General features: G+C 45.0%; 1 protein-coding gene across 1 annotated transcript in view; it reads right to left on the minus strand.

Moving 5' to 3' along the window:
- Positions 1-24,875, minus strand: part of KLHL6 (kelch like family member 6) — a 55,001-nt gene that overhangs the window by 23,411 nt on the left and 6,715 nt on the right. Inside the window, exon 2 of the mRNA XM_065876685.1 lies at positions 10,193-10,358. Within this exon, the coding sequence (XP_065732757.1) occupies positions 10,193-10,358 (166 nt within the window). The remainder of the gene's footprint in view (positions 1-10,192; positions 10,359-24,875) is intronic.

Genomic DNA, 24,875 nt, shown 5'->3' on the forward strand with positions numbered 1-24,875 from the left:
ATTCTCAGGCCTGAAAGAGAGAGGAGAAAGGGGGAGTCTAGTAATGGAGCGAGAAGCAGGTGTGGGTCCCTGGGATGATCCCTCTGTCTCAATGAAGGCCAGAACTCCAGAGTGAGGGGGATGCTGGAAGCCCTTAGAGGCTGTGGATATGAGAACAAAAGAACATGTACCCTGACTGCCGAGATGAAATCAGAAAAGCAGCAGGCCAGTAGAGCAGCAGCAGAAGAGAAACTGGAGTGTGTTGTTTCTAGACAAAGCGGGCCTAGGACAGTTGCTCCGAGTTCTCTACAGTTCCAGATTGGCACAGGAGAGGAAATGGATGCTTCTTGTGTTGCCCCTGAGAGGGACATGGAAATACTGAGAGGATTGGCAGACCTGAAGAGGCCTTGAAAACAGGACAGAGAAAATGCAAAATGACCAGCAAGGACTGATAGCCAGAACAAGGTGGGACTGGGGACTTTCAGTTGATGCCAGTGGGGAAGGGGTTGATGATCAAGAGAGAGACCGATGGGAATGTAGACACTCCAGGAGGTGCCAGCATGGACCCATGATGCAAATGACCACGGTAAGCCTGAGCCAGATGCCCCTTTCTACAATGTTCTGGCACTGTGTAAATGCACCCTTCAACTATATAAGCAACCCAAATCCTGAATTGATAAGGCTCTCCTGAAGTGGGTTGTCATTAAGTTGACTACAGCTTCTGCCACTGGTAGAATGGGAAGCTCAGAATAGAGATTAAGTTCGATGTTAGAAAAATGATAGGTTTAGAAAGACAAATATCATCTGATATCACTTATATGTGGAATCTAAAAAAATTATACAAATGACCTTATTTACAAAACAGAAATAGACTCATAGACATAGGAAACAAACTTATGGTTACCAAAGGGGATGGGGGGTGTGGGGAGAGATAAATTAGGAGTTTGGGATTAACATATACACACTTCTATATATAAAATAGGTGATCAACAAGGACCTACTGTATAGCACAGGGAACTATACTCAATATCTTGTAATAACCTATAATGGATAAGAATCTGAAAAAGAATATATAATATATAATATATATATATATACACACATATATATGTATAACTGAATCACTTTGCTGTACACTTGAAACTAACACACTATAAATTAACTGTATTTCAATAATAAATTAAAAAACACAAAAAAAGAAAAATAATAGGTTAATTCACACTTTTTTTTTTGCACACCTGAGTTTGTAGCCTAAGATTTAGACCCCTATACTAATTGGAATTCAAGAACAATATAAAATTTTAAAACAGGCAAAACTAATCCATGGTGGCATGGCTAGAGTAGTAGTTACCCCTGGGGAGGTACTTCCTGGGGAGGGCATGAGGGAGCATTTTGAGATGCCAGGAATGCCCTAGAGCTTGATCTGGGTGGTAGTTACAAGGTTCTATACATATATAAGAAAAATCATCAAGCTGTACACTTAAGATATGCACGTTTTACTGAACGTAAGTTATGCCTAAAAATTTAAAAGAGAAAACATTGAGATCAAACACAGAAATGCAAAGTTAAGAGAGATGCTCTGGGCAGCAGCAGGCTCACTGAGGAGACACCTGGTAACCCCAAGTGTCCAAGGTTCCCCAGAGGGAGTTGGGTGAAAGGGTTTGCAGCTGTGCTGGTCACAGACCACCATACTAAAGGCCCCAGCTGCCATCAGGATCATGGCTTGTTTCAGGCCTCGCTCTGAGGGGTGGATACAGTATGTGTGGTGAAGAACACACAGGCTATGCACAGGAGTTAACTCAGACTCCTCCTTTTCATTAGCCGTGAAACCCTGATCATTTCCTTAGCATTGTTGAATCTTATTTCCCTCGTCTATAAATTGGGGGTAAAAATACCTACCTCATTTTAAATGAGATAATACAGGTCAAATAGTTGTTCTGAAATACTCTGAAAATGGCAACCGTTACTGTCCTGTAGACCCAGGAAATTAACCCTGATTTCTTAACACTCACAGTAGCCACACAGTATCACTGATTGACAAGGGGAATGTGTGGGAGAGGGTGCATCAGACAGTCAACAGGTTGATTTTATCTGGATGGTGGTAAAGAAAGTGTTGGGTTGGTTTTCTTGCCTAGATCAACCGGCTATTCTGATGTTGAGTAGACATAATCTGTGGCTCCCTGTCAATAAGAACAGAAATTCATCTGTACCTTACAGTAATGGGACCTCCTTATACCTAGGTGCCTGGCTCTTAGTAGGTGCTTAAAAATGAACAAGTATCAGTATTAGCCTGTGGAATACTTCCTCCTCTACTAGCTCATGGCATTTCCAAGAGCCAGAATTGGGCTTCTTAGTGTCCTGTTATAGGAGGTCAGGCAAATATTGATGGCATCTTGAGCAGGTCCTCACATTCAGCTAGTGATGAACAAGAGCACCACATATTCACTGGCTCAACATGGTACATTTATGTACCATGTTCCAAGTACTGGGAAGCCAAGACGCCAACCCAGGCTATCAAGTCAGCCACCGACCACATGGCTACCTCATCATATAGGTCTCACCAGCATCCATCCTGTCATTAGCAAAAGATATAATAGGAAAATAAGCAATGCAAGGACTTTCACCAAAGTCCCCTCAGACTGCCACCATGATGAAAGTTACATCACCTCCCCATGGGGTGCTGTGAAGACACCACATGGGTCTTCTCAGGCTCAGCCCAGGTGATCAGGCTGCCACTCCAACATCCCTCTTTCTTTCCTCACTTCAGCCGTAGGGACTCAGCCTGACCTCCTTTTTCATCCAAGCCCCTTCTAACCAGCTGCTCTGTATCTCGGGGATCCTTCCATCTAAGACTAAATGCAGGGTGAGTATGGTCTCCCTGACCTCACATCTTCTTGCTGCCCTGAAGATAAGCTCACAAGCCCTTATTCTTTCATGAGGTTTTAATAATAAAAATGAAACTAACAGATAAGGCAAACTTCCCCAAACAAACATGGCAAAGTCCTCCAAGATTAAAAAATTGCCCAAGTTTTTATAGTCATTGTCCTCGATCTGTAGTTTCTGACCACCTGGCTTATGTAGAGCTCAGAAGCCTAGAAGTCCAGTTAAGGCAAGGGAGGGACATTTGCTTCTCTGGAGCCTCCACTGGGTGACAAGCATCTTAAAATCCCTGCCTCACATGTGAACAGGTTACTTGGGCCTTTTCTCTTAGGTGCTTCTCTTACTTTTACCTTCCCCAAAACTACTTAGAGAAAATATGTTCCTCACCAAAATTGGCTACTAAATTGTGGCCAGGTGGCAAATCTCCTCAAGTGGGCAGATCATGCAGTACCTAACACACCCAAAGTTCCTTCCAAAGAAACTGTCTGGCCCTATGCCATACCTCACTGGACGAATGCGCCCTTGACCCAAGGGCAATCAGTGTTAACAGGCTAGCCACTCGTGAAGTGGCCTCACGTGAAAACTCTTTTCAAAGAACCATAGTGGTGATTGGCTTGGTCAACTGAATTCTCCCTTCTGCCTTTCTGGACTGGGAAATCCTAAGAAGCAATCAGTGTTTAACAGGAAGAGATTAAGAGGAGGCCTGAGAAGAGAAGCAGAAAATGAGAGAGCAGCTGAGTCACATCAAAGGTGTGAAAATTAAGAAACCTTTACTACTGGATGTCACAGGGGAACCAAGATAATCTGATTCCCGCTGATTTCAGTTCCACAAAGGTGGTATTGGCTTCTGTGGAGGTTCTAAAATGACAAAATAAAATGCCAACTCTGGCACACTTTCCCTGAAAGGCAGGTATTATTGTCATCCTAATTTTACAAATGAGAAAGCTGAGTTTCAGAAAATTTAAGTAACTTGTCCACAGCTACACAGCAAATAAGTGACTGAACGGGGATATAAACCCAGGTTCTGCCTGACTCCAAAGCCCATGTTCTTTCTGTTCCACCACGCTGCCTTATAATAGACCATTACAGATAACTGTATATGTTTGACATCTAGAGAGACCCCAACGATATTATCCAGTATTGAAAAGAACAAGACAGGGCTTCCCTGGTGGTGCAGTGGTTGAGTCCACCTGCCGATGCAGGGGACACGGGTTCGTGCCCCTGTCTGGGAAGATCCCACATGCCGCGGAGCGGCTGGGCCCGTGAGCCATGGCCGCTGAGCCTGTGCTCCACAATGGGAGAGGCCACAACAGTGAGAGGCCCACATACCGCAAAAAAAAAAAAGAAGAAAAGAAAAGAACAGGACAGCTCTACACATGCTGACCTGTAACAACCTCCAAAACTTATCATGAAGCTAAATAAAGCAAGACATCAAAATAGAGTGTTTACTGTGCCAACATTTGTGTTTAAAAAATGGAGGCAATGAGTGAGTGATAGATGCACATATACACTGTACGTGCATAGAACAGGAAGGACAGCAAGACAGGAAAAAGGAAGCTAAGAGTGAAGATGGCAAATGTTTCACTGTATCTTCTTATATTTCTGAATTTAGAACGGGCATATGTCTTATCCATCCAAAAGAGTAAATAATATTTTAAAACCACAGAGTGATTTCAACAACCTACAAACATCTGTCCCTTATGGTGCCTTCAGGAATGAAAATATTCCCAGTTTTCTATGTCTGAGACTTCAAAGCAAGTAGTCCAGAAACAATATCAGTCAGAAAGCGAGTTAAACAGATGTCCAAAAGCTCACAGTACTCTTCTCTTATTTTCACAAGAATTAACACTCACAGGAAAATGAATAAAATAGCTTCAGAGAGAAACTATTTTTTGCCAAGAAAGTAAATAAGATTTGGAAAATTTTGAGGTTAGGGATTACCAGAATAGGAGAGTCAACAATAAACAAAGCTTGCTGTAGTTCTATCCTGTCTCCATCTTCCTCTTCAATCCCTCTCATTAAAGCTCATTAAACTCTCCACTGAAGCTCACCACTTGGAGAAAATGAAAAGAAGAAGAAGACGGAGAAGACAAAACCTTATGCCAAAATAATCTCCAGGTATATTAAAGATTTAGGTGTCAAATCTGTAGATGTAAAAAGATTAAATGAACTTATAAGTGAGTAAGTACATAATCAAGCAATGGGGAAGGTCTTTCTAAAAAGGCAAACCAAAGGCAAAAACCATCAAGGAAATGATCAATAAACCTGACTAAATACTAGTTTTAAGCTTTGTACATTAAAAAACTATAACTAACAATCATGAGTCATATTACCAATGGAAAATATTTGCAACAGTATTACCAAAGATTAGAGTCTTTACTCTCTAAACGGTTTTTCTAGGTCTCTTGAAAAATCACCCAAAACTGAAAGGAGAACAAGAAACAGAAACACAAACTCCATCCACAATGAAACCAAGAGACATCAGTAACCCCAAACCATACAATATAAAGACTGGTAAGTGACTTTGCTGAGAGGACAGAGGTCACACTAAGTTTTTCCCTCAGAATCCGAAAAAGTAGGAATATTAAAGTCCCCCCAAACCAGGAAGATCAGGGTAGGTGGGAGCTGACAGCAGGGAGTTGGTTTAAGAAGTTAAGCCTCCTGGTTCTCCTCCTTACTTCTTGCAGTCTAACAACTCCCACTTCCACTGGAAAAGACGATTTATCCTGTGGAGAAAGCAGACCAGAAAGGTTCTGGACTCAGGGACACCAGAAACTGAAGAAGACACATGAGGACATCTTACTTAAAATACAGGGGTTAAGCAAAGATTTGCACACACACCTACACCTATGTAACCGGCCCAAAATACATGCAGTTGACTTATAACCCCCGGCAAAAGACTGAATGATCTTTATCTGGAGAAACTAAACGGCCCTAGGAAAAGTTCAGCAACTACTGACATTTAAGGAGCCCAAATAAAAAACTGGCAGGCCACCTGATAACCCTAGTAAAACTCTCTAGTCTGCTCGCTTCCCATTCCACTCCATGTGCGCTGAGTTGAACCGAGTATATTAAGGCCTCAATATAAAATATGACTGGATAGCAAGGGGGTTTTTTTGTTTATTTTTTTTTGCGGTACGCGGGCCTCTCACTGTTGTGGCCTCTCCCGCTGGGGAGCACAGGCTCCGGACGCGCAGGCTCAGCGGCCATGGCTCACGGGCCCAGCCCCTCTGGGGCATGTGGGATCTTCCCGGACCGGGGCACGAACCCGTGTCCCCTGCATCGGCAGGCGGACTCTCAACCACTGCGCCACCAGGGAAGCCCAGCAAGGGTATTTGAAGAAACCCTCTGTAGTAGCTGAATGATGGCTCCCCAAAATATATGTCAACGTCTTAATCCCAAGAATCTGTGACCGTTACCTTATATGGCAAAAGAGTAAATGTTACTTTATATGGCACGAGGCATGACTAGGTCAAGTAGCATGAGAGGAGAAGCTTACCTGGTGGGCCCTACATGCAATCACATATATCTTTATAACACACAGGACACACAGAGGAGGAGGAGACAAGGTGACATGACTGCAGAGATTGGAGTGGAGTGAAGAGATGCCAAAAAGCCACCAGAAACTGGAAGAGGGCAAAGAACAGGTTCTCCGTTAGAGTCTCCACAGGGAGTATGGCCCTGCTGACACTTTGATTTTGGACTTCCGTCCTCCAGAACTGTGACAGAATAAATTTATGTTGCTTTGTGGTAATTTGTTATGGTTTGTGGTAATTTGTTATGGTAGCAGTTTGTGGTAATTTGTTATGGTAGCAGTCCTAGGAAACTGATACACCCTCTAAGATGAAAGTTGGAGACCTAAGCAAACACACAGAGTAAAGGAACTCAAAAGAAAGAGAAGGTAGAAGAAAACTTCAAACATATTATAATAGTCTCCAAGAAATAAGAATAGGAATCTATTAAAATAAATAGCAAGGATATGGTGGCAGAAATTAAAAACTCACAGAAGAGTTGAAATATACAGTTGAGGAAATCTCCTAGAAAGTAGAACAGAAAGGTCATTAGGAAAGAAAAGGTAAGAAAAAAATTAAATTAAATTCAGAAGGTGCGACACTTAACTAATAATAGCTCCAGAGCACAGAATAGATAAAAGAGTTGGAAGAAAAGTATCAAAGAGAAAATACAAGAAAAGTTCCCAGAATTGAAAGACATGAATCTCCCAATAGAAGAAACGAATATAATGAATGAAAAAAGACTCACAGCAATTGTAAGTGCTGTTGCAGAAATGAATCTATTGACATAAAAAAAAAATGATGATATACAACATGGATGAAATAGATGAAAAAACATGTGTCCAGTGGTAACCTATTCTTACAAAATATGTACATAATAGATAACAATATAGAGCACTGCCTTCAAAATGTCAAAGAAAATTATTTTCAACCTTGAATTTTATACCCAGGCAAAATATCAATCAAATATGAAGGGAAAACAAAAATATTTTTAGACATTTAAGTCTCAAAAAATTTCTCTCTTAAATACTCTTTCATTGTAAGATATTAAAGATTGTGATCCATAAAAATGTGGGAGTATACAAGAAAGATGATATGGGATCCAGGAAGAGAAAATCCAACTTAGAAAGGAGGTAAAAGGAACTCCCAGTATGACAGCAAAGGGAACTCCCAGGATAACAACTGTGCAACAGGCCTAGAGACTGACCAGTTAAAATTAGAGCAGGAGGAGAGAGGGAAAAGAAGTTATCTAAAACTGTTGCCTCAGAGAGGCAACAGTGTTATCAGAGAGATAACAGTGTACACAAATCATTTAGAAATCTGGAAGTAGATAAAAGAAGAAACATTTAAAAACATGTGAAAGTAATTGTTCCAGAAGAGTGAGCTGAAGGAGGGGGTGGGAATAGGAGATTACTTCTTCATTTTAAGACTTTTAGCTATAGTTTACTTTTTAAGCTTGTATTAGTTTCGTACGGCCGTCACAACAAATTACCACAAACTTGGCAATTTAACCTACCAGAAATTTATTCTCTCACAGTTTTGGTAGTCAGAGGTCTGAAATCAAGTTGTCAGTAGAGTTGGCTCTCTCTACAGGCTCTGAAGGAGATTCCTTTCCATGTCTGTCTCCTATCTTCTCTCTCCTTGGTATTCCCTGGTTTGGTTGTTTCACTGACAAGGAAACTGGAGCACAGCAAAATTATGAAATACACCCAAAGTCACACAGCCAATAAGTGGTGGAGCTGGTATTTAAATGCAGCAGTCTGGCTCCAAGCTGTGCTATTACCACCCTGCTAGATGTCTCTGTATAATCAATGCACAGAAAAGGACCCGGAAGTGTATATACTAAGGAAGCTGCCATATTGCCTCTGAATAGAAAGAGGCTGTAGGTAATTTTTATGTTCTTTTTGCTTGTATGGATTTCCAATTTTCTGAAATGAGTTTGTAATGTTATTACAATTTATAAATATTAAAACCTGCATTTTAAAAACAACATTATCTCCTCAGCCTATCATATAAGACCTACTTTCAGTTAGTGGGAAAAACAGGAGACCTTGTTACTAGATCCAACACTGTCACTCAAGGCACACAGTAAGTGCTCAATACAATTTGTATTCATTAAGCATCTACTCTGGTGTCAGACACTGTGCTTGAAGCAATAAATGCTATTACTATTATTATTGTCAGTGTTACCTGTCCATCTTTAGACAAGTCAACAACACTTTCTGGACCCCAGGAAAGGATATTAGCATGAAGGTAACAATGACAACTGTGGTTTGATTGAATTATGGTGAATGGGGTAATTCTGCTCAAGCTTATTGGTCCTTTGGGGGGAAGCAGTGAAGGGATACTTGTCTTGTAAGAGAAATTTCCCAAAAAGCTGAACTAGATAGAGTCCCTTCTGTAACACAAGGATTTCCCTGAAGTTAGACTGGTGGAATAGTGGGTAGAGGAGATGAGTTGGGGATGTTGAGCATGAGGTTGATGAGCTCCTCCCTCTACATAACAAAGGAAGTTTCCCTGCCAGTGAATAAGGCTGAGGGTTTAAGCAGATAAGGAGAGAGAAAGGACAAGGGGCTGGTTGAACAGGTGGTAACTGACTTGGCCACATTGCCAGGTAAGGCATGACCAGTCCTTTGGGAAGTAACTTGTTCTGTATCTTTAAAATGCCCTGAGGAAACTGAGACAAAATTGGCTAACACTGCAGAAACCCATTAGTCAGAATCATCAGTGCTCTTCCATGGTTGATTTTTCTCCCTCTTTACACTTTCCCTTCCTTGCTGGGCTTCCTAAATCCTGCCTAGACTCCAGCTTCACAAAGATAATCCAATTGCCCATGATCTTGACCCTAGACCCCTCTTTCCCCACCTTCCCAGACTTTGTTTTCTGTTCTTTTCAACTGCTGACCTACTGATGATCCAAGAGGATGCCAACTCCCAAACTCCCAAACCATGGACAAGATCTGATGCTTGTCTTCAGTCCCTGGGAATGACCTGGCCTGTCCCTGCACTCTGTTTATCATAAATCTCGACATCCTCAGTGGGTTAATCTCTGTCATAACCCAATGGAACTGAGCTCAAGGTGCAATCTTAGACCTAGCAAAGATGGTAACTCAAGCTGGATCTCCTGTGATAATTGTGGATGCAATTGATGTAATCTGTGGGTCTAATTATTTTATGAAGCTAACTATAATTATTATAATCAGACTGAAACACAGTTAAGTGCAAACAATAAAACTTAATTCTGAGGGTTCTCCATTCATCTTCCGTGACCCCCCTCATGAGAAGTGCTCTTCTTTCACACCCACCACAAACTGCTGAGCAGCGAAGTTCCTGCTTCCCCTGGAATCTAGACACTGCTCCCTGAGAGGCTGCATGGTATAGTGGCATACATGTGGCCCCTGGGCTCAGAAAGCCCAGGGTTCAAATCACAGCCTTGTGTCTTACTCTCTATGTGCCTTGCTTTCCCAACCCACAAAGTAGGGGAAAGTGACTATCTCCCTGGGTTGTGCTAAGGAGTAGAAGGTACATATATGAATTGGCGACTGCAGTCCCCACTCCAATTAGGCTTCTATAAATTGTAGTCATTGTTCCTGGAGTCAGGAACCAAGTGTAGGTTCTAGGCACCAAGCTCCCCTGGCTTCATCGCATTAAAGGGTCAGTGACTCAGCTCTCCACTCCCCGGGAAATTTCAAGTAAGCACAAGCCCAGCTAAGTGTGTATGTGTGTCCCAGGTACAGGCCTGGGAGCCAGGCCAGGCAGGTCTCCAGAGAATTGCTGATTTTTCTCTCCAGAGGAGAGCACTGGGCCTGTTTGTTCACACACCTGGAAAAGGTTAGCAGCTTCCAGGACCCGCTGGACGTTCTGCTTGGTGATCAGCGCCTTGCTGGTGTACGTGTAGTTCAGAAGAGTGTGCATGGTCTCCGCGTCGACCCCTTTGATGATGATCCTCTCCTCATACTTTTCCTTTAAATCATTGCAGAACATGGCCCTGGGAGAGAGACATGTGAATGTGAGTCCAACCGTGACCGTTGGTTCCAAATCTAAACAGACCCCCTTCAGACCTGTCTGCCCCCATGGGACAGTGAGGTTCCCAAGGTCGGGACCTGGGGCGATTGCTCTCCATCCTTCAGCACCCGGGACCCACCAGACGTTCCATGAGTGCTTACTGAACTAACGTGTCCTGCTCTGCTGGGCTCAAGTGTCATCCCCAAGGCAGTCCCAGATCTGAAGGGACACTAGGAGCCCTACTGGCACACCTGGTAGGATCTAGAGCTCCTTTATATTGGCCTAAAGTGTGGAATTCTTCCGGAGGCTTGTGACAGTGCCAAAGCCTTTTCCCAGAAACTGTGCTAACTGAGGCAGTATCCACCAGGGTGGAGTGCTGGTGACAGAGTGTACTTTCTAGAGCTGGGACTTCCACCCCAACACAAAAGGGATTACACCCCTAAATCCTGTTCCTACTCCCTTTGCCTCGCCACCTATTTATCTCTGGAAATCATTCCTCAGTTGCTTTCCCCTATTTCCTCATCTACAGAACAAAGGTAACTGCTATGGTTTTCCAGGAACAAACATCAAAAAGTCAGGAAGAAAGACATTGAGAAAAGAGAGAGAGAAAGAGAGGAAGAAATCATTTGACAAGCTGATTTTTTTTTTGTTTAATTTATTATTTTTGGCTGTGTTGGGTCTTTGTTGCTGTGCACAGGCTTTCTCTAGTTGGGGCGAGCGGGAGCTACTCTTCCTTGCGGTGCACAGGCTTCTCATTGAGGTGGCTTCTCTTGTTGCGGAGCACGGGCTCTAGCCGTGCGGGCTTCAGTAGCTGTGGCTCGTGGGCTCTAGAGCGCAGGCTCAGTAGTTGTGGCGCATGGGCTTCGTTGCTCTGCAGCATGTGGGATCTTCCCGGACCAGGGCTCGAACCTGTGTCTCCTGCATTGGCAGGCGGATTCTTAACCACTGCGCCACCAGGGAAGCCCCGACAAGCTGATGTTTGAACCTGTTGTTTTAGCCCATGAGATCTTCTCCCCTGGGTCTCCCTCTGTCCTTCTTCCTGTCTTTTTTTTTTTTTTTTTTTGCGGTACGCGGGCCTCTCACTGTTGTGGCCTCTCCTGTTGCGGAGCACAGGCTCCAGACGTGCAGGCTCAGCGGCCATGGCTCACGGGCCCAGCCGCTCCGCGGCATGTGGGATCTTCCCGGACCGGGGCACGAACCCGTGTCCCCTGCATCGGCAGGCGGACTCTCAACCACTGCGCCACCAGGGAAGACCCTTGTCTTTTTTTTAATCAATAATAATCTTCCTACCCTTCTCCCTCCTCTTCTCTCCTCTCTCAGCTGGCCTCTGCCCCCTCCCCAACAAGAATATGATAGCATGACACAGAGAGCAAATGTGAATTCTGCAAAGTTAACAAATGCCAGCCTGGAACCAGAGGAGCAGTGGTGTCATTTGGGCAGACGACTGATTTACAAGCCAGTTTTTTCAGCCATAAAATCTCTTGGCTAGAGGGGCACAGAGCCATCTGTGGAACCACACATGTAAAGTGAGGTCATGAAGCACTCACCTGGCTGCCTCCTGATTCCACAGCAAACCCTGCCATTACAGCAACCACACAATTTCTTCCCAGCTCAGCCTGTCTTCCTGGGAGGAGTCGGACAACCTCACTCCCTAAACCTCCCTTTGAGTCTCTAGAGCAGAGCTGCCCAATAGAAATATGATGCAAGCTGTATGTGTAATTTAAGATTTTCTAGTAACCATAATTTTTACATAAAAAATAAGAGATAAAATTAATTTTAATCGTTTATTTAACCTAATACATACAGAAATATTATCATGTCAACAGGTAGTAAATATTTTTGGTTATTAATGAGATAATTTACATTCTTTTTTTTCATACTAAGTCTTCAAAATCCCTCAGGTATACCTTACACTTAAAGCACATCTCGATCCAGACCAGCCATAATTCATACGCTCAATAGCCACATGTGGCTAGTGGCCACTGTAGTAGGCAGCGCAGCTCCAGAGCATCAGTCCTGAACTCTGCTGTTGGGTCACCCAGATCTGCAATCATCTCAGGGGGTAAAGTGAATGTTACCCACATGAATGTCGTGTACATGAATATATGAGTAACAGGACATTTAGCAGGAGAGGGTGGGCAGTGATGATGGGGTAAAATGAAGCTTCATGTAACTGAGGCAACATATCAGTGGAATCCTACCAAAGTGAAATTTAGAAGTACCCCTTCATCTAAAATGTGATTTTAAAATCAGTAAAAGGTGAATTTTGTTGAATCTGCATGATCTCAAACATTCTAATGAAAACTGAAAAAGTCTACTGTAGAGATGTTTTAATATTAAATGAGATAGGTATATAAATTGTCTCATTCAATGCCTTGCACTTCAAGGGGCTCTTCTGAAGCCTATGTATTTTGGGGGTCCCATGTGACATGATTATTGGGATCTCTGGGATCATTTGGACTCTTGATCAGGCTGTCACTGCTAGACAGCTTCTGAATTCTCTTGGAATCAGTCACTGAATAACATCCTGGCCCAGCTCAGCCAATACTTAACTGGGTGTCTGGAATCCCCTGAAGCCAACCCTCAATAGCTAGTGATGTGTTATAGGGGAATGGGGGAGCAAGATGAGGGAGGGGAGGAGGCCAAGCAAAACGAAGTCATACAGAAAGTCACTTTGGCCTAGTCCTGCAAGGGACCTCTGGAGAACACATTCCAGAATTGTCCCCAAAAGAGGCAAAGAAGCTGGGCTGTGATACTCCAGCACCTTGTGACAGTCTTAGTTACAGGCCACCCCAGAAGTAGGTAAATTCTCACGCCCTTCTGGGTTTTTTTTTTTTTTTCTGGCAATACGCGGGCCTCTCACTGTTGTGGCCTCTCCCGTTGCGGAGCACAGGCTCCAGACGCGCAGGCTCAGCGGCCATGGCTCACGGGCCCAGCCGCTCCGCGGCATGTGGGATCCTCCCAGACTGGGGCACGAACCCGCGTCCCCTGCAACGGCAGGCGGACTCCCAACCACTGCGCCACCAGGGAAGCCCACCTTCCGGGTTTTGATGTGTGTGGGTGTACATGTGCACAAGCAGCGTGATTCCAGGAGCCTAGAGGAGGGTGGGAAGAAGAGCTGCAGTGCTGGCTTTTGGAAGGTGGAGGGGCTGGGCTGTCTAGGCTCTGACGCTAACTCACCACGTGACTTTGTACAAGGGAGCAAACCTCAGTTTCCTCTTCTGTGGAATGATATAACAATGGTCCTGACCCCAGTGGGCTGCTGGGAAGAATAAGATAATTACCACTCACCAAGTGGCTGGAACAATAACCAGCACTCACTAAGGGAAGGCGTCTCAGACCAGGTCAGAAGAATCTCGGCAGGCTGTGGGAGATACTCGGAGCAGGCAGCCGACCGCACTCTGACTCACAAGCCGGGACCTGCCAGCATTGGGCTTGGTCCAGTCAGGTCCCTGCACGGCTGTGCACCACCCATTGAGCATAGAGTTAGGGCTAGGGCTGCTCACAAACTGACTTAGAGACATTAGCGTGGTGTGGGCACACAGTAGGAGCTCAGTAAATGTTCATGGGAGAGAGAGGAAAGGAAGTGCTCCAAAGACTGTCCTTCCTCTGGGGCTTTTTTGGCCTGGTTTGGGTCCCAAAGTCCCAGCATTTCTCTGCTTTCCTCTGAGACTTTTTCACTGATTTTCTGCCACCTAAATAAACTCTCCTGGGCCCCAGACACCATGCTGAACACAGATAACATGAAACTAAGGAGAAAACTACATATTTCTCATAGACCAAACTCCTAGGCCTCCTGCTGCTCTCCAGGAGATCCATGGATACACTTTAGCAAAGTTGGGACCCCCTGGGCAAAATGGGCCATCCCTAGGTTTCCACTTTAATAACAGTAATCACTCACATTTATGTGTATAGCCTTTGTAGGGCAAACAGCATCATCTCTTTTGATTATTATACCCATTTTATAGGTGATAGACTGAGGTAAAAGTTAAGTGAATTGCCTAGGACCCTACAGGTTGTCGGCAATAGAATGGGGACAAGAACCTAGGACTTTGGGCTCTTAATCTGGAGCTCACCAGTGCGCTAAAATCAAGAAAATCAGCAGTAATTCAAAGCCATTTTTAGGGGGTCAAACTAAGTGTCAGCACTGAGTGAACCAGACCACATTTTGCTCCCCAAGAGCACAGCTGGGTTAGTTACTAACCATTTCCCCCTTAGCTTTTACAGGAGGTAAATAAAATTTTTGTGTAATAACAATATTTTCTAGACAGACACTGACCAAGTCTCATGAGATTCTTGTAAAACAGAGGTGGCTATGAAGATCCTCTTTTTACAGTTAGAAATAATCTCAGAGTAGGGAGTCAGTTGCCCAATACTTCAGCAATGAGTCAGTGCCAATCCCAAAATAGAGCTCATCTCCCACAACAGCCATGAAGACAGTCATGGGCCCAATAGTCTCCTGGAATGAAGTCAGGCCACGGCCCCATCACTCTGCCTGGGCTTCGCTCCCCACCAAGCTCTGCCAACCTCACTCCCGACTTCATTCAGGTCTCTACTCAGACGTCCCCTCCTCAGGGTGACCATCCCTGACGCTCAGTCTAAGACAGTCACTCTCTAACATCATCTCTTTTGTTTTTCTTCATAACCCTGTAACAACCTGAAATTATATTACACATCTATTGTTAGCAAGTTTAATAATTGTCTCCCTGCTAGAATGTGAGCTGAGTGAGGGCAGGGGTTGTGCCACGTTCAATGCTATATCCCTGAGGCTAGAATAGTGCCTGGAACCTAGTAGAGACTCAGTAAATATCTGGAGAGAGAATGAATGAATGAGCTTGTGCTTCTAGCCCTCATATGTTTGCTTTTGACAGGAATCTGCACCTCCAAGAATTATCAAACACTCTCTGAAGGATGAGGCTGAAGAGGCTGCCCATAGAGAACCGAGTCTGGGGCCTGGAGCTTAAAGAGGACACACCCACACGAGAACTTTCCACTCACAAATTCAATGAGTTCTTGATGCTCCAACAGTTCCTAAATGTCGTCCACTCAGGATTTTTCAACAGCCCAGCTTCACTATGGCCCACCCTCCCTCCCGAGGCCTCCACACCTGCCACTGAACTTCCTGCTTCCTGAACCTCTAACCCCAATCACAGTCCTATAAACAAATATTCACCTCCACCACCCCCACTCTCTGATTCTTAGACCAGCTCCACCCATGCTGACCCCTGCTCTGTTCATCTTCTAATCCCTTCGCCATCCTGTTCATACCAGGAGCTAACTCTTCTGCATCAGTGAGGTATTCAGGGTTGGAAATAGCTCTAACACTGGTTGCAAACTGAGTTAAATTCTACTTAAGGTTATATGTCTATATGTCTACATTGGCTAAAAATATTTTTAAATTAGTAATCATGTGCTGCTCAATGAACATTATATTGTTAAGAAAGGATTATTGGATATAAACCCAACATGGCCAATCAAAGGGGTTTCCACTCCAAAGGAAGCAGGGAGTCAGCAGATGCAAGGGTGACCTAGCAAGGGATGACATCACTATAGTCCCCCAGCACCTCTAAGCTGAAGGCTCCAAACCTTCCACCTGCCATTTCCTAAACAAAGGATGTATGTAGGCATTTGGCTCAGCCAAGTTTCTGACCTCAAGCTGTTCCCTAAGCCCTACCATGTAGACCCTGTCCCAACACATGAGTCCTGCCCACATCCTTGGCCTGCAGACACTCCAACCTCAAGGACAGTGGGTCTCAAAGTATATTCCATGGGTAGCTTGCATAAGAATTCCTGGGGTGTTTGCTAAGAATGCAGAATTCTGAACCTCACCCACCCTAGACCTACCGAATCAAAATCTCTGGCAGTGGGAATATGAACGTTATCTGGCTCACCCGGCCCCGCCCATAATTGTTTTGCAAACCAAAGTTTAAGAACCAATGCCCTAGAGGGAGGTCACCTCACTTTCCAACCCAGCTCCCCTTGGCTCACCCTGAGAATGAGGAGATAGGACAAAGGTCCAGGTCGAGGAAACTGGCTGTGGTTCTGGGACAGATATGTCCTTGAAAGTCTTCCCTCCCTGTAGATGCTCATCTTCTGAGATCCAGCCCTCCTAGAATTCCATGAGGCCTAGGGCTGGCCCCCAAATTGGAAGTGGGAATGGGGGTAGTACTCCTCTTCCCCTTCCCAACCTGGTGGGGTTTTAGATGGAAGCAGGTCTTGTCCTGGCCTCTTAAGTCTTTCTCTAACTTAGCTGTTTATACAGAGCCCCTGCAGCTTATATTCAAGTAACACATCTCATCAGATCTAGTAGCTCTGAAACAGGATGTGGTGGCAAAACCATTAGTCACAAACAGTGCACAATTCCCTGTTCTTAATCTGCTGTGCACATGTAAATCTCACACACCTGGAGGGATGCCTTCAGGGGATTGGGAGGTTCATGGGCATCTCTCTTTCCACTCCAGAGACATGAGTAACAGCACTTTGTTGTCTCTCTCTGGGGCCTGGAGTCAGCTCCCTGAATTCACAGCTGCTGGCTCAGTATTTGTTCCAAGCTGACAGACGAGCTGGAACCCCAGAGCTGCCCCCACCTGACTCTAAACATCATCAGACCTCAAAAGAACTGCCTCTACTAAGCTCCTTGCCCAAGTTCACCATTCCTCAAGGATGCCGAACATGTACCCCTAGGGAACCAGAACGCCAGCCATGTTTCTATAGAATCAGAGTCCCTCTCAGCCCTACTGGACCATTGCTGAGGCCTCTGCATGCCATGGATGGCCTCAGCCCATCCAAATTTGTGACAGAAAGAAGGGCTTCTACTGACCTGCAAGGTCAGACAGGCTCAACATCAGTCACAGCAAATGCTTGCAGCCAGAATTCAGCAATGATTCAGCCACAAAGACATAACGGGAAGTTCTTGCTTTGGCTGCCCAACATCATTCCTAATCGCTTTAGGAGGAGGAACCAGATTTTCCTTTGGGGAACGACCCCTCCTGCAATACCAGTCTGGTAGGATGTCTCCCAAGCCACAGTGATTGGGTCACAGATGGGCCCAGGAAGAAGCCAGTCCAATTGAAACCAATTCCAGAACTTTCTCTGGAATTATTGGGAAAGAGAAGCTCTCTTCCCACTGCAGTTGCTGAGCTGAGAGAAATAAAAGTTCAGAGCTGCTGGAGACCTTCTTGCTTCCATGTGTGAAGACCCCCCTGAGAGAGACAGACCAACACAAAGGAGAGACAAGAGACAGACTGTGAAACTAAGCCCTGATGACATTATATGAGCACAATGGTCCAACTAACCCTGAAACCAATACCACTGGGCTTTTAAATCATGTGAGCAAATAAATTCTTTTTTTATATGCTTGAACCAATTGGAACTGAATATCTGCCATTTGCAATGCACAGTCCTGACCGACACAACTGGACAAGAGAAATCCTGAATAAAAACTGGGACCAAATGCTAAAGAAGACTAAATAAAAAGTGCCCAGAAAAAGAAACGTTAAAGTACTCTCAACATTGCTATACAAGGCTCTTCACAGTCTGATCTGTGCACCCACTTCCCCATCCCATGATGTATCAATAGCTAGCAGTTTCCAACATGTGCCTCTGTTTACATCAACACCTTTGGGCTGCAGACAGGACTCTCTATGTACACTCTGTAGGGCCTATTTTTAATGTGTCTTTTCCCTCTATTAGATTCATGAGGATCTTAATGGCAAGGGTTGGATTTTATTTCTCTCTCACTTCTTATTTACTGGCCCATAGTAGGCACTCAATATTTGTTGGATGGATGGATGGATGAAAAGGAAGCTACACGTGCATCTCAGCCCTATACTTGCTCCTGTAGGCCAGGTGGACTCCCCTTGTCTCCAAACCCACATTTCTCCTCTAACTGCCATGAGAATAAATAACAAGGACCTCCAAGACCAATTGATTGGAGCAAAGTGTGTGTGTGAAGAACTATATTTTCCAGTGATTTTCTAAATCAGAACCCCAAGCCCATGGTGTTTATCCTAAGCCTTCCTACCTGAGATTTTACATTACAAAACATGGTGGTTGTTCTTCACTTTAATTTGCTTTTGCACATCTTCCACTTCCTTGCCCAAAGGTGAAACCTGGCTTCTGCTAACGAAACACCGCTTCCCTCACAACCCCCTTCAATGAGGTCTGCTCTGATTCTCACTTCCCTTAGTCTGGGAGTCAACATTTGTGCCTACTATCCACTGTCACATCCTGACTAGGCTGTTGCCCTGGAGGCTCCTTGTCACTCTCTTTTTCCAAACATTTTCCATCTCAATACCCCCCCACCAAGTGCCCCACGTTGGTTTCCTTATGGCCTCCATGTCATGATCCGGAAATCAAGGATCAGCCTCTGCTTAGAGATTTTTCTGAGCATTCCCTGGCTCTGACCACTTAAAAACATGCGAACTGGTCCCAATCCTCACTCTAAGTTATTCAAATGTTGAGGCTTCCCCAGTCCTAAAAGTTATCCCTACTGTGACAGGGCAAAGATGATCATAAATGTGTTCCAGACTTCTCCCACCACCAGCTGCCACAGAGGAATCCGGACTGCCAGGCCTGTTCTTTGAGCTTTTATGATACAGAATCCAGAGGAAAGTGGGAGGGCGAAAGGAGATCTTCTAGCTGGGGATGGAGAGGAGTTTTGAAGCAAGAGGCAAAGGAGGAGTTACCTCAGGCTGGGCTACCCTCAGAGCTGCCCAGACGGGGCCAGAGTTGGGGCTGACATCCAATCTGCACTCACCAAGTCCTGAGCCCTGATGTGGACAGCAACAGTCCCCAGGGAAAGAAGCACATATTTCTAACTGGTCCACCCAGACAGAACTTTTTAAAATTCATACAAAGATATCCTAAAAGCCAGCAGCGATCAGAGATGTGGATAAGAGAGGGGAACAGATTTTAATAGCTGTGGTGTGTTCTCCCTCAAAGTGTTAAAAACACACACACATAAGTTCAGAGCTTGAGTTACTTTGAAATTACTTGTTCTGGGACTTCCCTGGTGGTCCAGTGGTAAAGAATCTGCCTTATAATGCAGGGGATGTGGGTTTGATCCCTGGTTGGGGAACTAAGGTCCCACATGCCTCGGGGCAACTAAGCCTGTGTGCCACAACTGCTGAGCCCATGCTCCTCAACTAGAGAGCCCACGTGCTCTGGAGCCCACGCCACAACTAGAGAGAGAAGAAACCCGCACGCCACAACTAGAGAGAAGCCCGCACACCACAACTACTGAACTCGCGTGCCTCAACTAGAGCCCAAGTGCCGCAAACTACAGAGCCCACATGCTCTGGAGCCCGCGCACCACAACTAGAGAGAGAAAACCTGCACACTGCAACTAGAGAGAAGCCCACGCACCACAACAAAGAGCCCACGCGCCGCAACGAAAGATCAGCATGCCTCAACGAAGATCCCGCGTGCCGCAACTAAGACCCACTGCAGCCAAAAAAATAAAGCAAATAAATAAATAAATAATAAACAAATCTTTAAAAAAGAAAGAAAGAAATTACTTGTTCTGTTTCCAGGTTTGGCTCTACAGTGGGGTGGCACGGGTGGGTGGAGGACTGATAAAATTACACTACCTTCTCTCTCTCTTTCCAGTCTTGAAGCTCAGAGAAGTATGGTTTGTCTTCTAGTCCCCCAGCCCTGCTTTCTTCCTCCCCTTCTCACCAGCCAGTGCTGCCCCCCTCCTTTCTGTCCGGCTCTCTGTTGTCTGGCTGCCTTGAGGGCCCTTAGAGAGGACTCAGAATGTCACTTGAGACTGTCTCCCCATCCCCACTGCCTCAGCCTTAATTCCGACCTCATTTCCTCTACCTGTAATTTCTGCAACCACCTGAGGGTCTCCCTAGATTATCAGGGCCTCCACATCACCGCCCAAAGGGTTAACAGAGAGGTTGGATCACTCTCATTAAAAACCCTTCCCCGTCTTCCCACTTCCTATAAGGTACATTTCACACTCTCCATCCTAATCCAACAAATTTTTCATGCTATCCTACCCTGCCCGTCTCTCTTGGCCTTCTTGGTCCACACATATTCTTTACTCCAACTTTCTGTGGTCCCTGTCCTTTACGCTGCATGATACTTTCCCAGATGTGGCTTTTTTTGGCCTGGAACACTGCTCCCTTTCTCCCCTTTTCTTGATCCCCTTGGCCCAATGCCTACTCATCATTTAAAACTCTGCTCAGATATCACCTCCTCCAGGAAGCCTTCGCTGGCTGCTTTTTCTCCAGTCTGACTTTGTCACTGGCAAAGCCCACTGGGGTCCCCAGGGAAAAATAAGATAGAATCTAGCTGATAAGATAAGGTCTAACGTCTTCTTTTGTGCTTAGTTTGCCTGTAGGGGGTCGTGTGCAGAGGCCTTGCACCTAACTCGTTGGATTAGAGTTCCCTGGGCAGAAGCACCGGGCTGGACACCTCAGCTCCCAGACTGTGAGCAGAAGCGCTGCGCTCAACACCGCAATTCAAGAGGTGGTGGGCCGTGTGCAGAGATGCTGTGCCCTGCACTGCAGTTCGGAGTGTGGGCAGCGCACCTGCGCCAGCCCAGTGAGAACTCGGTACCCTCCCCTCCGAGGAGAGCCTTATAAAAGCAGCCCCACCCACGGCCTCTCGGGAGAGTGTGTGCTCTAGAGTGACAGCTGGCACTTCTCCATTCTCTGATCAAAGAATAAACCTTTCCTTTGCTTCAGAACCAAACTCGGTCTCGTTCTATGGGCACGAGCGACACCAGGCAGGAGGACCCTTGTTGGGGCATGACTCTAAAGGGTCGGTAACAATTTCATGCCCCTTCCATAAGCAGAGCTCTATCATATCCCTTATTACCCAGTACTGAAACACTGATTTACCTGTCTCTCTCTTCCAACTTATTTCGAAGTCAAACAAGAACCATAACTCATTCATCTTTGTACACTCAGTGCCTGGCCTTGATAAATTTGTGCCAGTTGAATGAATACATGAATGGGTAAGTGGGTGGAATTTCACTAAACCCACTCAACACCATAGTACTGAAAGCTTAATATTTTGTGCCCCCAACCCCCAGATATTTGCACCTTAAGAGAGGTTATATGATCCGGTGTTCCTCAATTAAAGGCCTACAGATCACTAGTGGTACACGAAGAAGTGTGGGAGGAGTGCAGCTTTTCACAGCAATTACTAAGAATTCTCCCCCGCTCCTTCTTCGGGGTCATCTATAAAATGGACATCGTCTGCCAAGCCAACCTGCCATCCTGAGCTTTAAGGATACTGCCAGTCTTTTGAGAACTTTCCTTAATTTCCTGATCTCCATTCTCTTTGTCCTGTTTCTTTTGTGTGCTGTGTCCACCAACCTCACCTTCCTAGAATTATTCACCAGGCATCTGCTCCTCCCCTAATTCCCCCAACACCAGCCCCCTGCAAGCCTGAGCTCGCTCTTCATGATGTGATCTCTTGAATGCCAGTCAGCTCTTACTTGACCCAAGACCTGGGTCATTATATGCAAAGCTGCTGATCATTAATTTTTATAGATCCCTGAGTGTCTCCTCAGAAAAAGCTATGATGCAACTTTTGGTTTGATTGTGTGGTTTTTGTTGGTTTTTTCTTTTTTTTTGGCCGCATGGCATGCGGGATCTTAGCTTCCCAACAAGGACGGAACCCGTACCCCTGCAGTGGAAGCAAGGAGTCTTAACCACTGGACCGCCAGGGAAGTCCCTGACTGTGTCTTAAAGTCATCAACAGTGTCAGCGCTCCTGCAATTATTGTGGCCTTGAAGGTTTCCATAAAAGTTACATGTACTAAAAGAATAAAAGAATCCTTACAGCTGGCAGAGGACATACAGGTTGGCTAAATGATATTCTTTCATAGCAATGGGGATTTATCTTTATACAGAAATGGCTTCTCCAAAAGAACTTGAGACGGCTTATACTAAAGCAGCAGAGGTATTATAAAATAAAACAGTAACAACAGAAAAAAGATAAGAACTAAGGAATTAAAGCAGGAGGAGAATATATCACGGAAACCTAGGCTAAGGAAAGCTGACGCACTGAGCTTCCTGACAGCCAATGCAAATACAGAAGTATAACAAGTTGGCTAATTAAAAAGTAAGCCAGGATCTGTTATCTGTCTTTAATGGAAATTTATTTTTCCTTTTGTCCAGTACCCCTCCTCCTCTTTCTGGAAAATGCTCTTCTCCCCACCCAGGTCCCACTCAAACTATGTGGTTCAAGTAGGAGCTCTCACCTTTTTATAGACATCTCTCTTTCTCTCTGTGTCTCTCACACACACACACACACACACACTCACCTCTTCGTCCAACAGTAGACTCCTGAGCTAAGCTGGGCTGACCATTGTGCCCCATGTTCCTGACAGTGATTGGTCTAGGACTGGGTAATTGAATGGAGCTGAGCCAATCAGTCTTTCCTGGGGACTTTCAAACTGAAGCTAGCTTCTCAGTTTATCCCTAGAACAAAAGCTGGGAGAATTGAGTCTCAGAGCTGCCAACAGGCAAATTCCCCATCATGAGGCAGAAGTGCACCTGAGCAATCCTACCTGAGAGAGAAGCCAAATGGATGCGAAGAAATCTCCCTGACTGCATTCAAGGACTTTGTTCCTCTTCCTCCTGGGCTCTGCTACATTCCGGCCCTTCCTATGCTTTGGTTATGTGGCCAAATACCTTCCTCTTTTGCCTAAGCTGGTTTGACTCTGAGTTCCTATCCCTTGCAACCAAGAGAATGCTGACTAATACAGGAACATTGAGCAATGAGATGGATGGTGAGGTCCAAGGAGGTTTTACCAAAAACACAGATGTTCTGCATCTGGCCATCTCTTCTCAGGGACTGTTTGGCATTTACTATATTAGAATTTAGTTCTGTAAAGGCATTTTCATAAAGAGACTGTTACATATCCATGTACTTGATGCAGGGATAAAGCTCAGAACTTAAGATGTAAATGATGAAAGTATTTCTCTGTTGTGTTTTAGTTGAATGCTACACGGAACATTATTCAAAACTGGAGAAGAGAGATATGGGAACATATGTATATGTATAACTGATTCACTTTGTTATAAAGCAGAAACTAACACACCATTGTAAAGCAATTATACTCCAATAAAGATGTAAAAAAAAAACTGGAGAAGAATATTTTTTTCTGTTCTTGATTGAAAGAAGATCCACATGCCCTAGACACCAGGGTGGAGATGATAGAGCTTACATTTTATTGAAAATTCAAAGGACCTGATTGCACTTCTGCCCTAAGGCGGCAACCTCTGCCCAGCATCTTCCAATCCTAAGAAAGGTCTGCAGGAGTCACTTTGTAGGCATAGCACATCTGTGTCCAGATGGTCACATGAGTGACCTATTGAATCCACAACATTCTGAAGCATTTGGATGTTCTCACTGCTCCTTCTAATTTTTCCTATGGTGACCACACTTTATCATCCTTCCCTTTTCTAAAGTTGTGCAATGGCCTCCCAACTCTTTGAGGACTTCCTGCTCTGACCAGGATGCCACTTAGTGACAGAACCTGCAGGAGGAAGATCAAGTTTTTATTCATGTCAAACATTTACAGGGTGTGCTGAACGCCAGCTACTGCAGTGGTAGCTCACACTTTCAGCCTGATTCTAGTCCATATATGATGGATGATGCCATATACTCTCACAGGTATGCCCAGGGCTACCCACAATTTGGAGGGAGAGGAGGAAGGAAAGTGCAAGTAATTGTCCTCTTATCTTCTAGGATCTCAGAATCCTTATCTCTGATGCATACGTGACAAGAGCAGTGGAATTCCCTAATACTTGTTTATCTCATATTACTTTAAGCCCTATTCTGCCTCTGATGCAGGCCTGTCACATAGTCCCTGCATATAATGGACCCTTGGCAATTTTTGGTTGCCCAGCATCTGAAACCCTCCTGAGGTGTGGCAAATCTCCCTCCGAATGAGATGTAGTTTGTGGCAGAAGCCACTTCCCTATCTAGAAGCTGCGAAGTCCCATGCTCACTTTCCAGCTTGTCACAGTTAATACCCTAACATGTGTAACTCAGACTCGATCAATCAGCTAAACCAACACCAGGCTATGAACTGGGAGCTGGTGGTGCAAAGGCAGGAACAGAGGAAAACCTGTTCTGGTAGAGGCAACAGAAGCAGCAGCAGCCTCCAGTTTCCCGAGACTGCAGTGGCAGCAGTGCCAGGGGCCACAGCCGTGTCAGCATTGGCCTCCGAGGTCCTGCAGCAGCAAGGGAGTCCTCCCCACAAGGGTTCTAGATGGCTTTAGGTTGTGGTCCTGGCTACTGCCTGGCCTCCCTTGCTCCTGTCTGTTTTCTGAGTTTGGTACTCCAGCCTTCTGGAGGATTCTGTGAGTTACCTACCTACATCCCCTTCTCAAAAGAGCCAATTGATTTCTATTCCTTGGAACTAAGAAATATGACTTATTACCATGCATAAAATGTTTAGGCAAATAAATTTATGAGTGAATCTGTTTTATTATGTGTATTTCACAATAACTCACCAGGATAGGTAGACACAA

The sequence above is a fragment of the Phocoena phocoena genome, chromosome 4 (assembly GCF_963924675.1).
Source record: "Phocoena phocoena chromosome 4, mPhoPho1.1, whole genome shotgun sequence".
Lineage (NCBI taxonomy): Eukaryota > Metazoa > Chordata > Mammalia > Artiodactyla > Phocoenidae > Phocoena > Phocoena phocoena.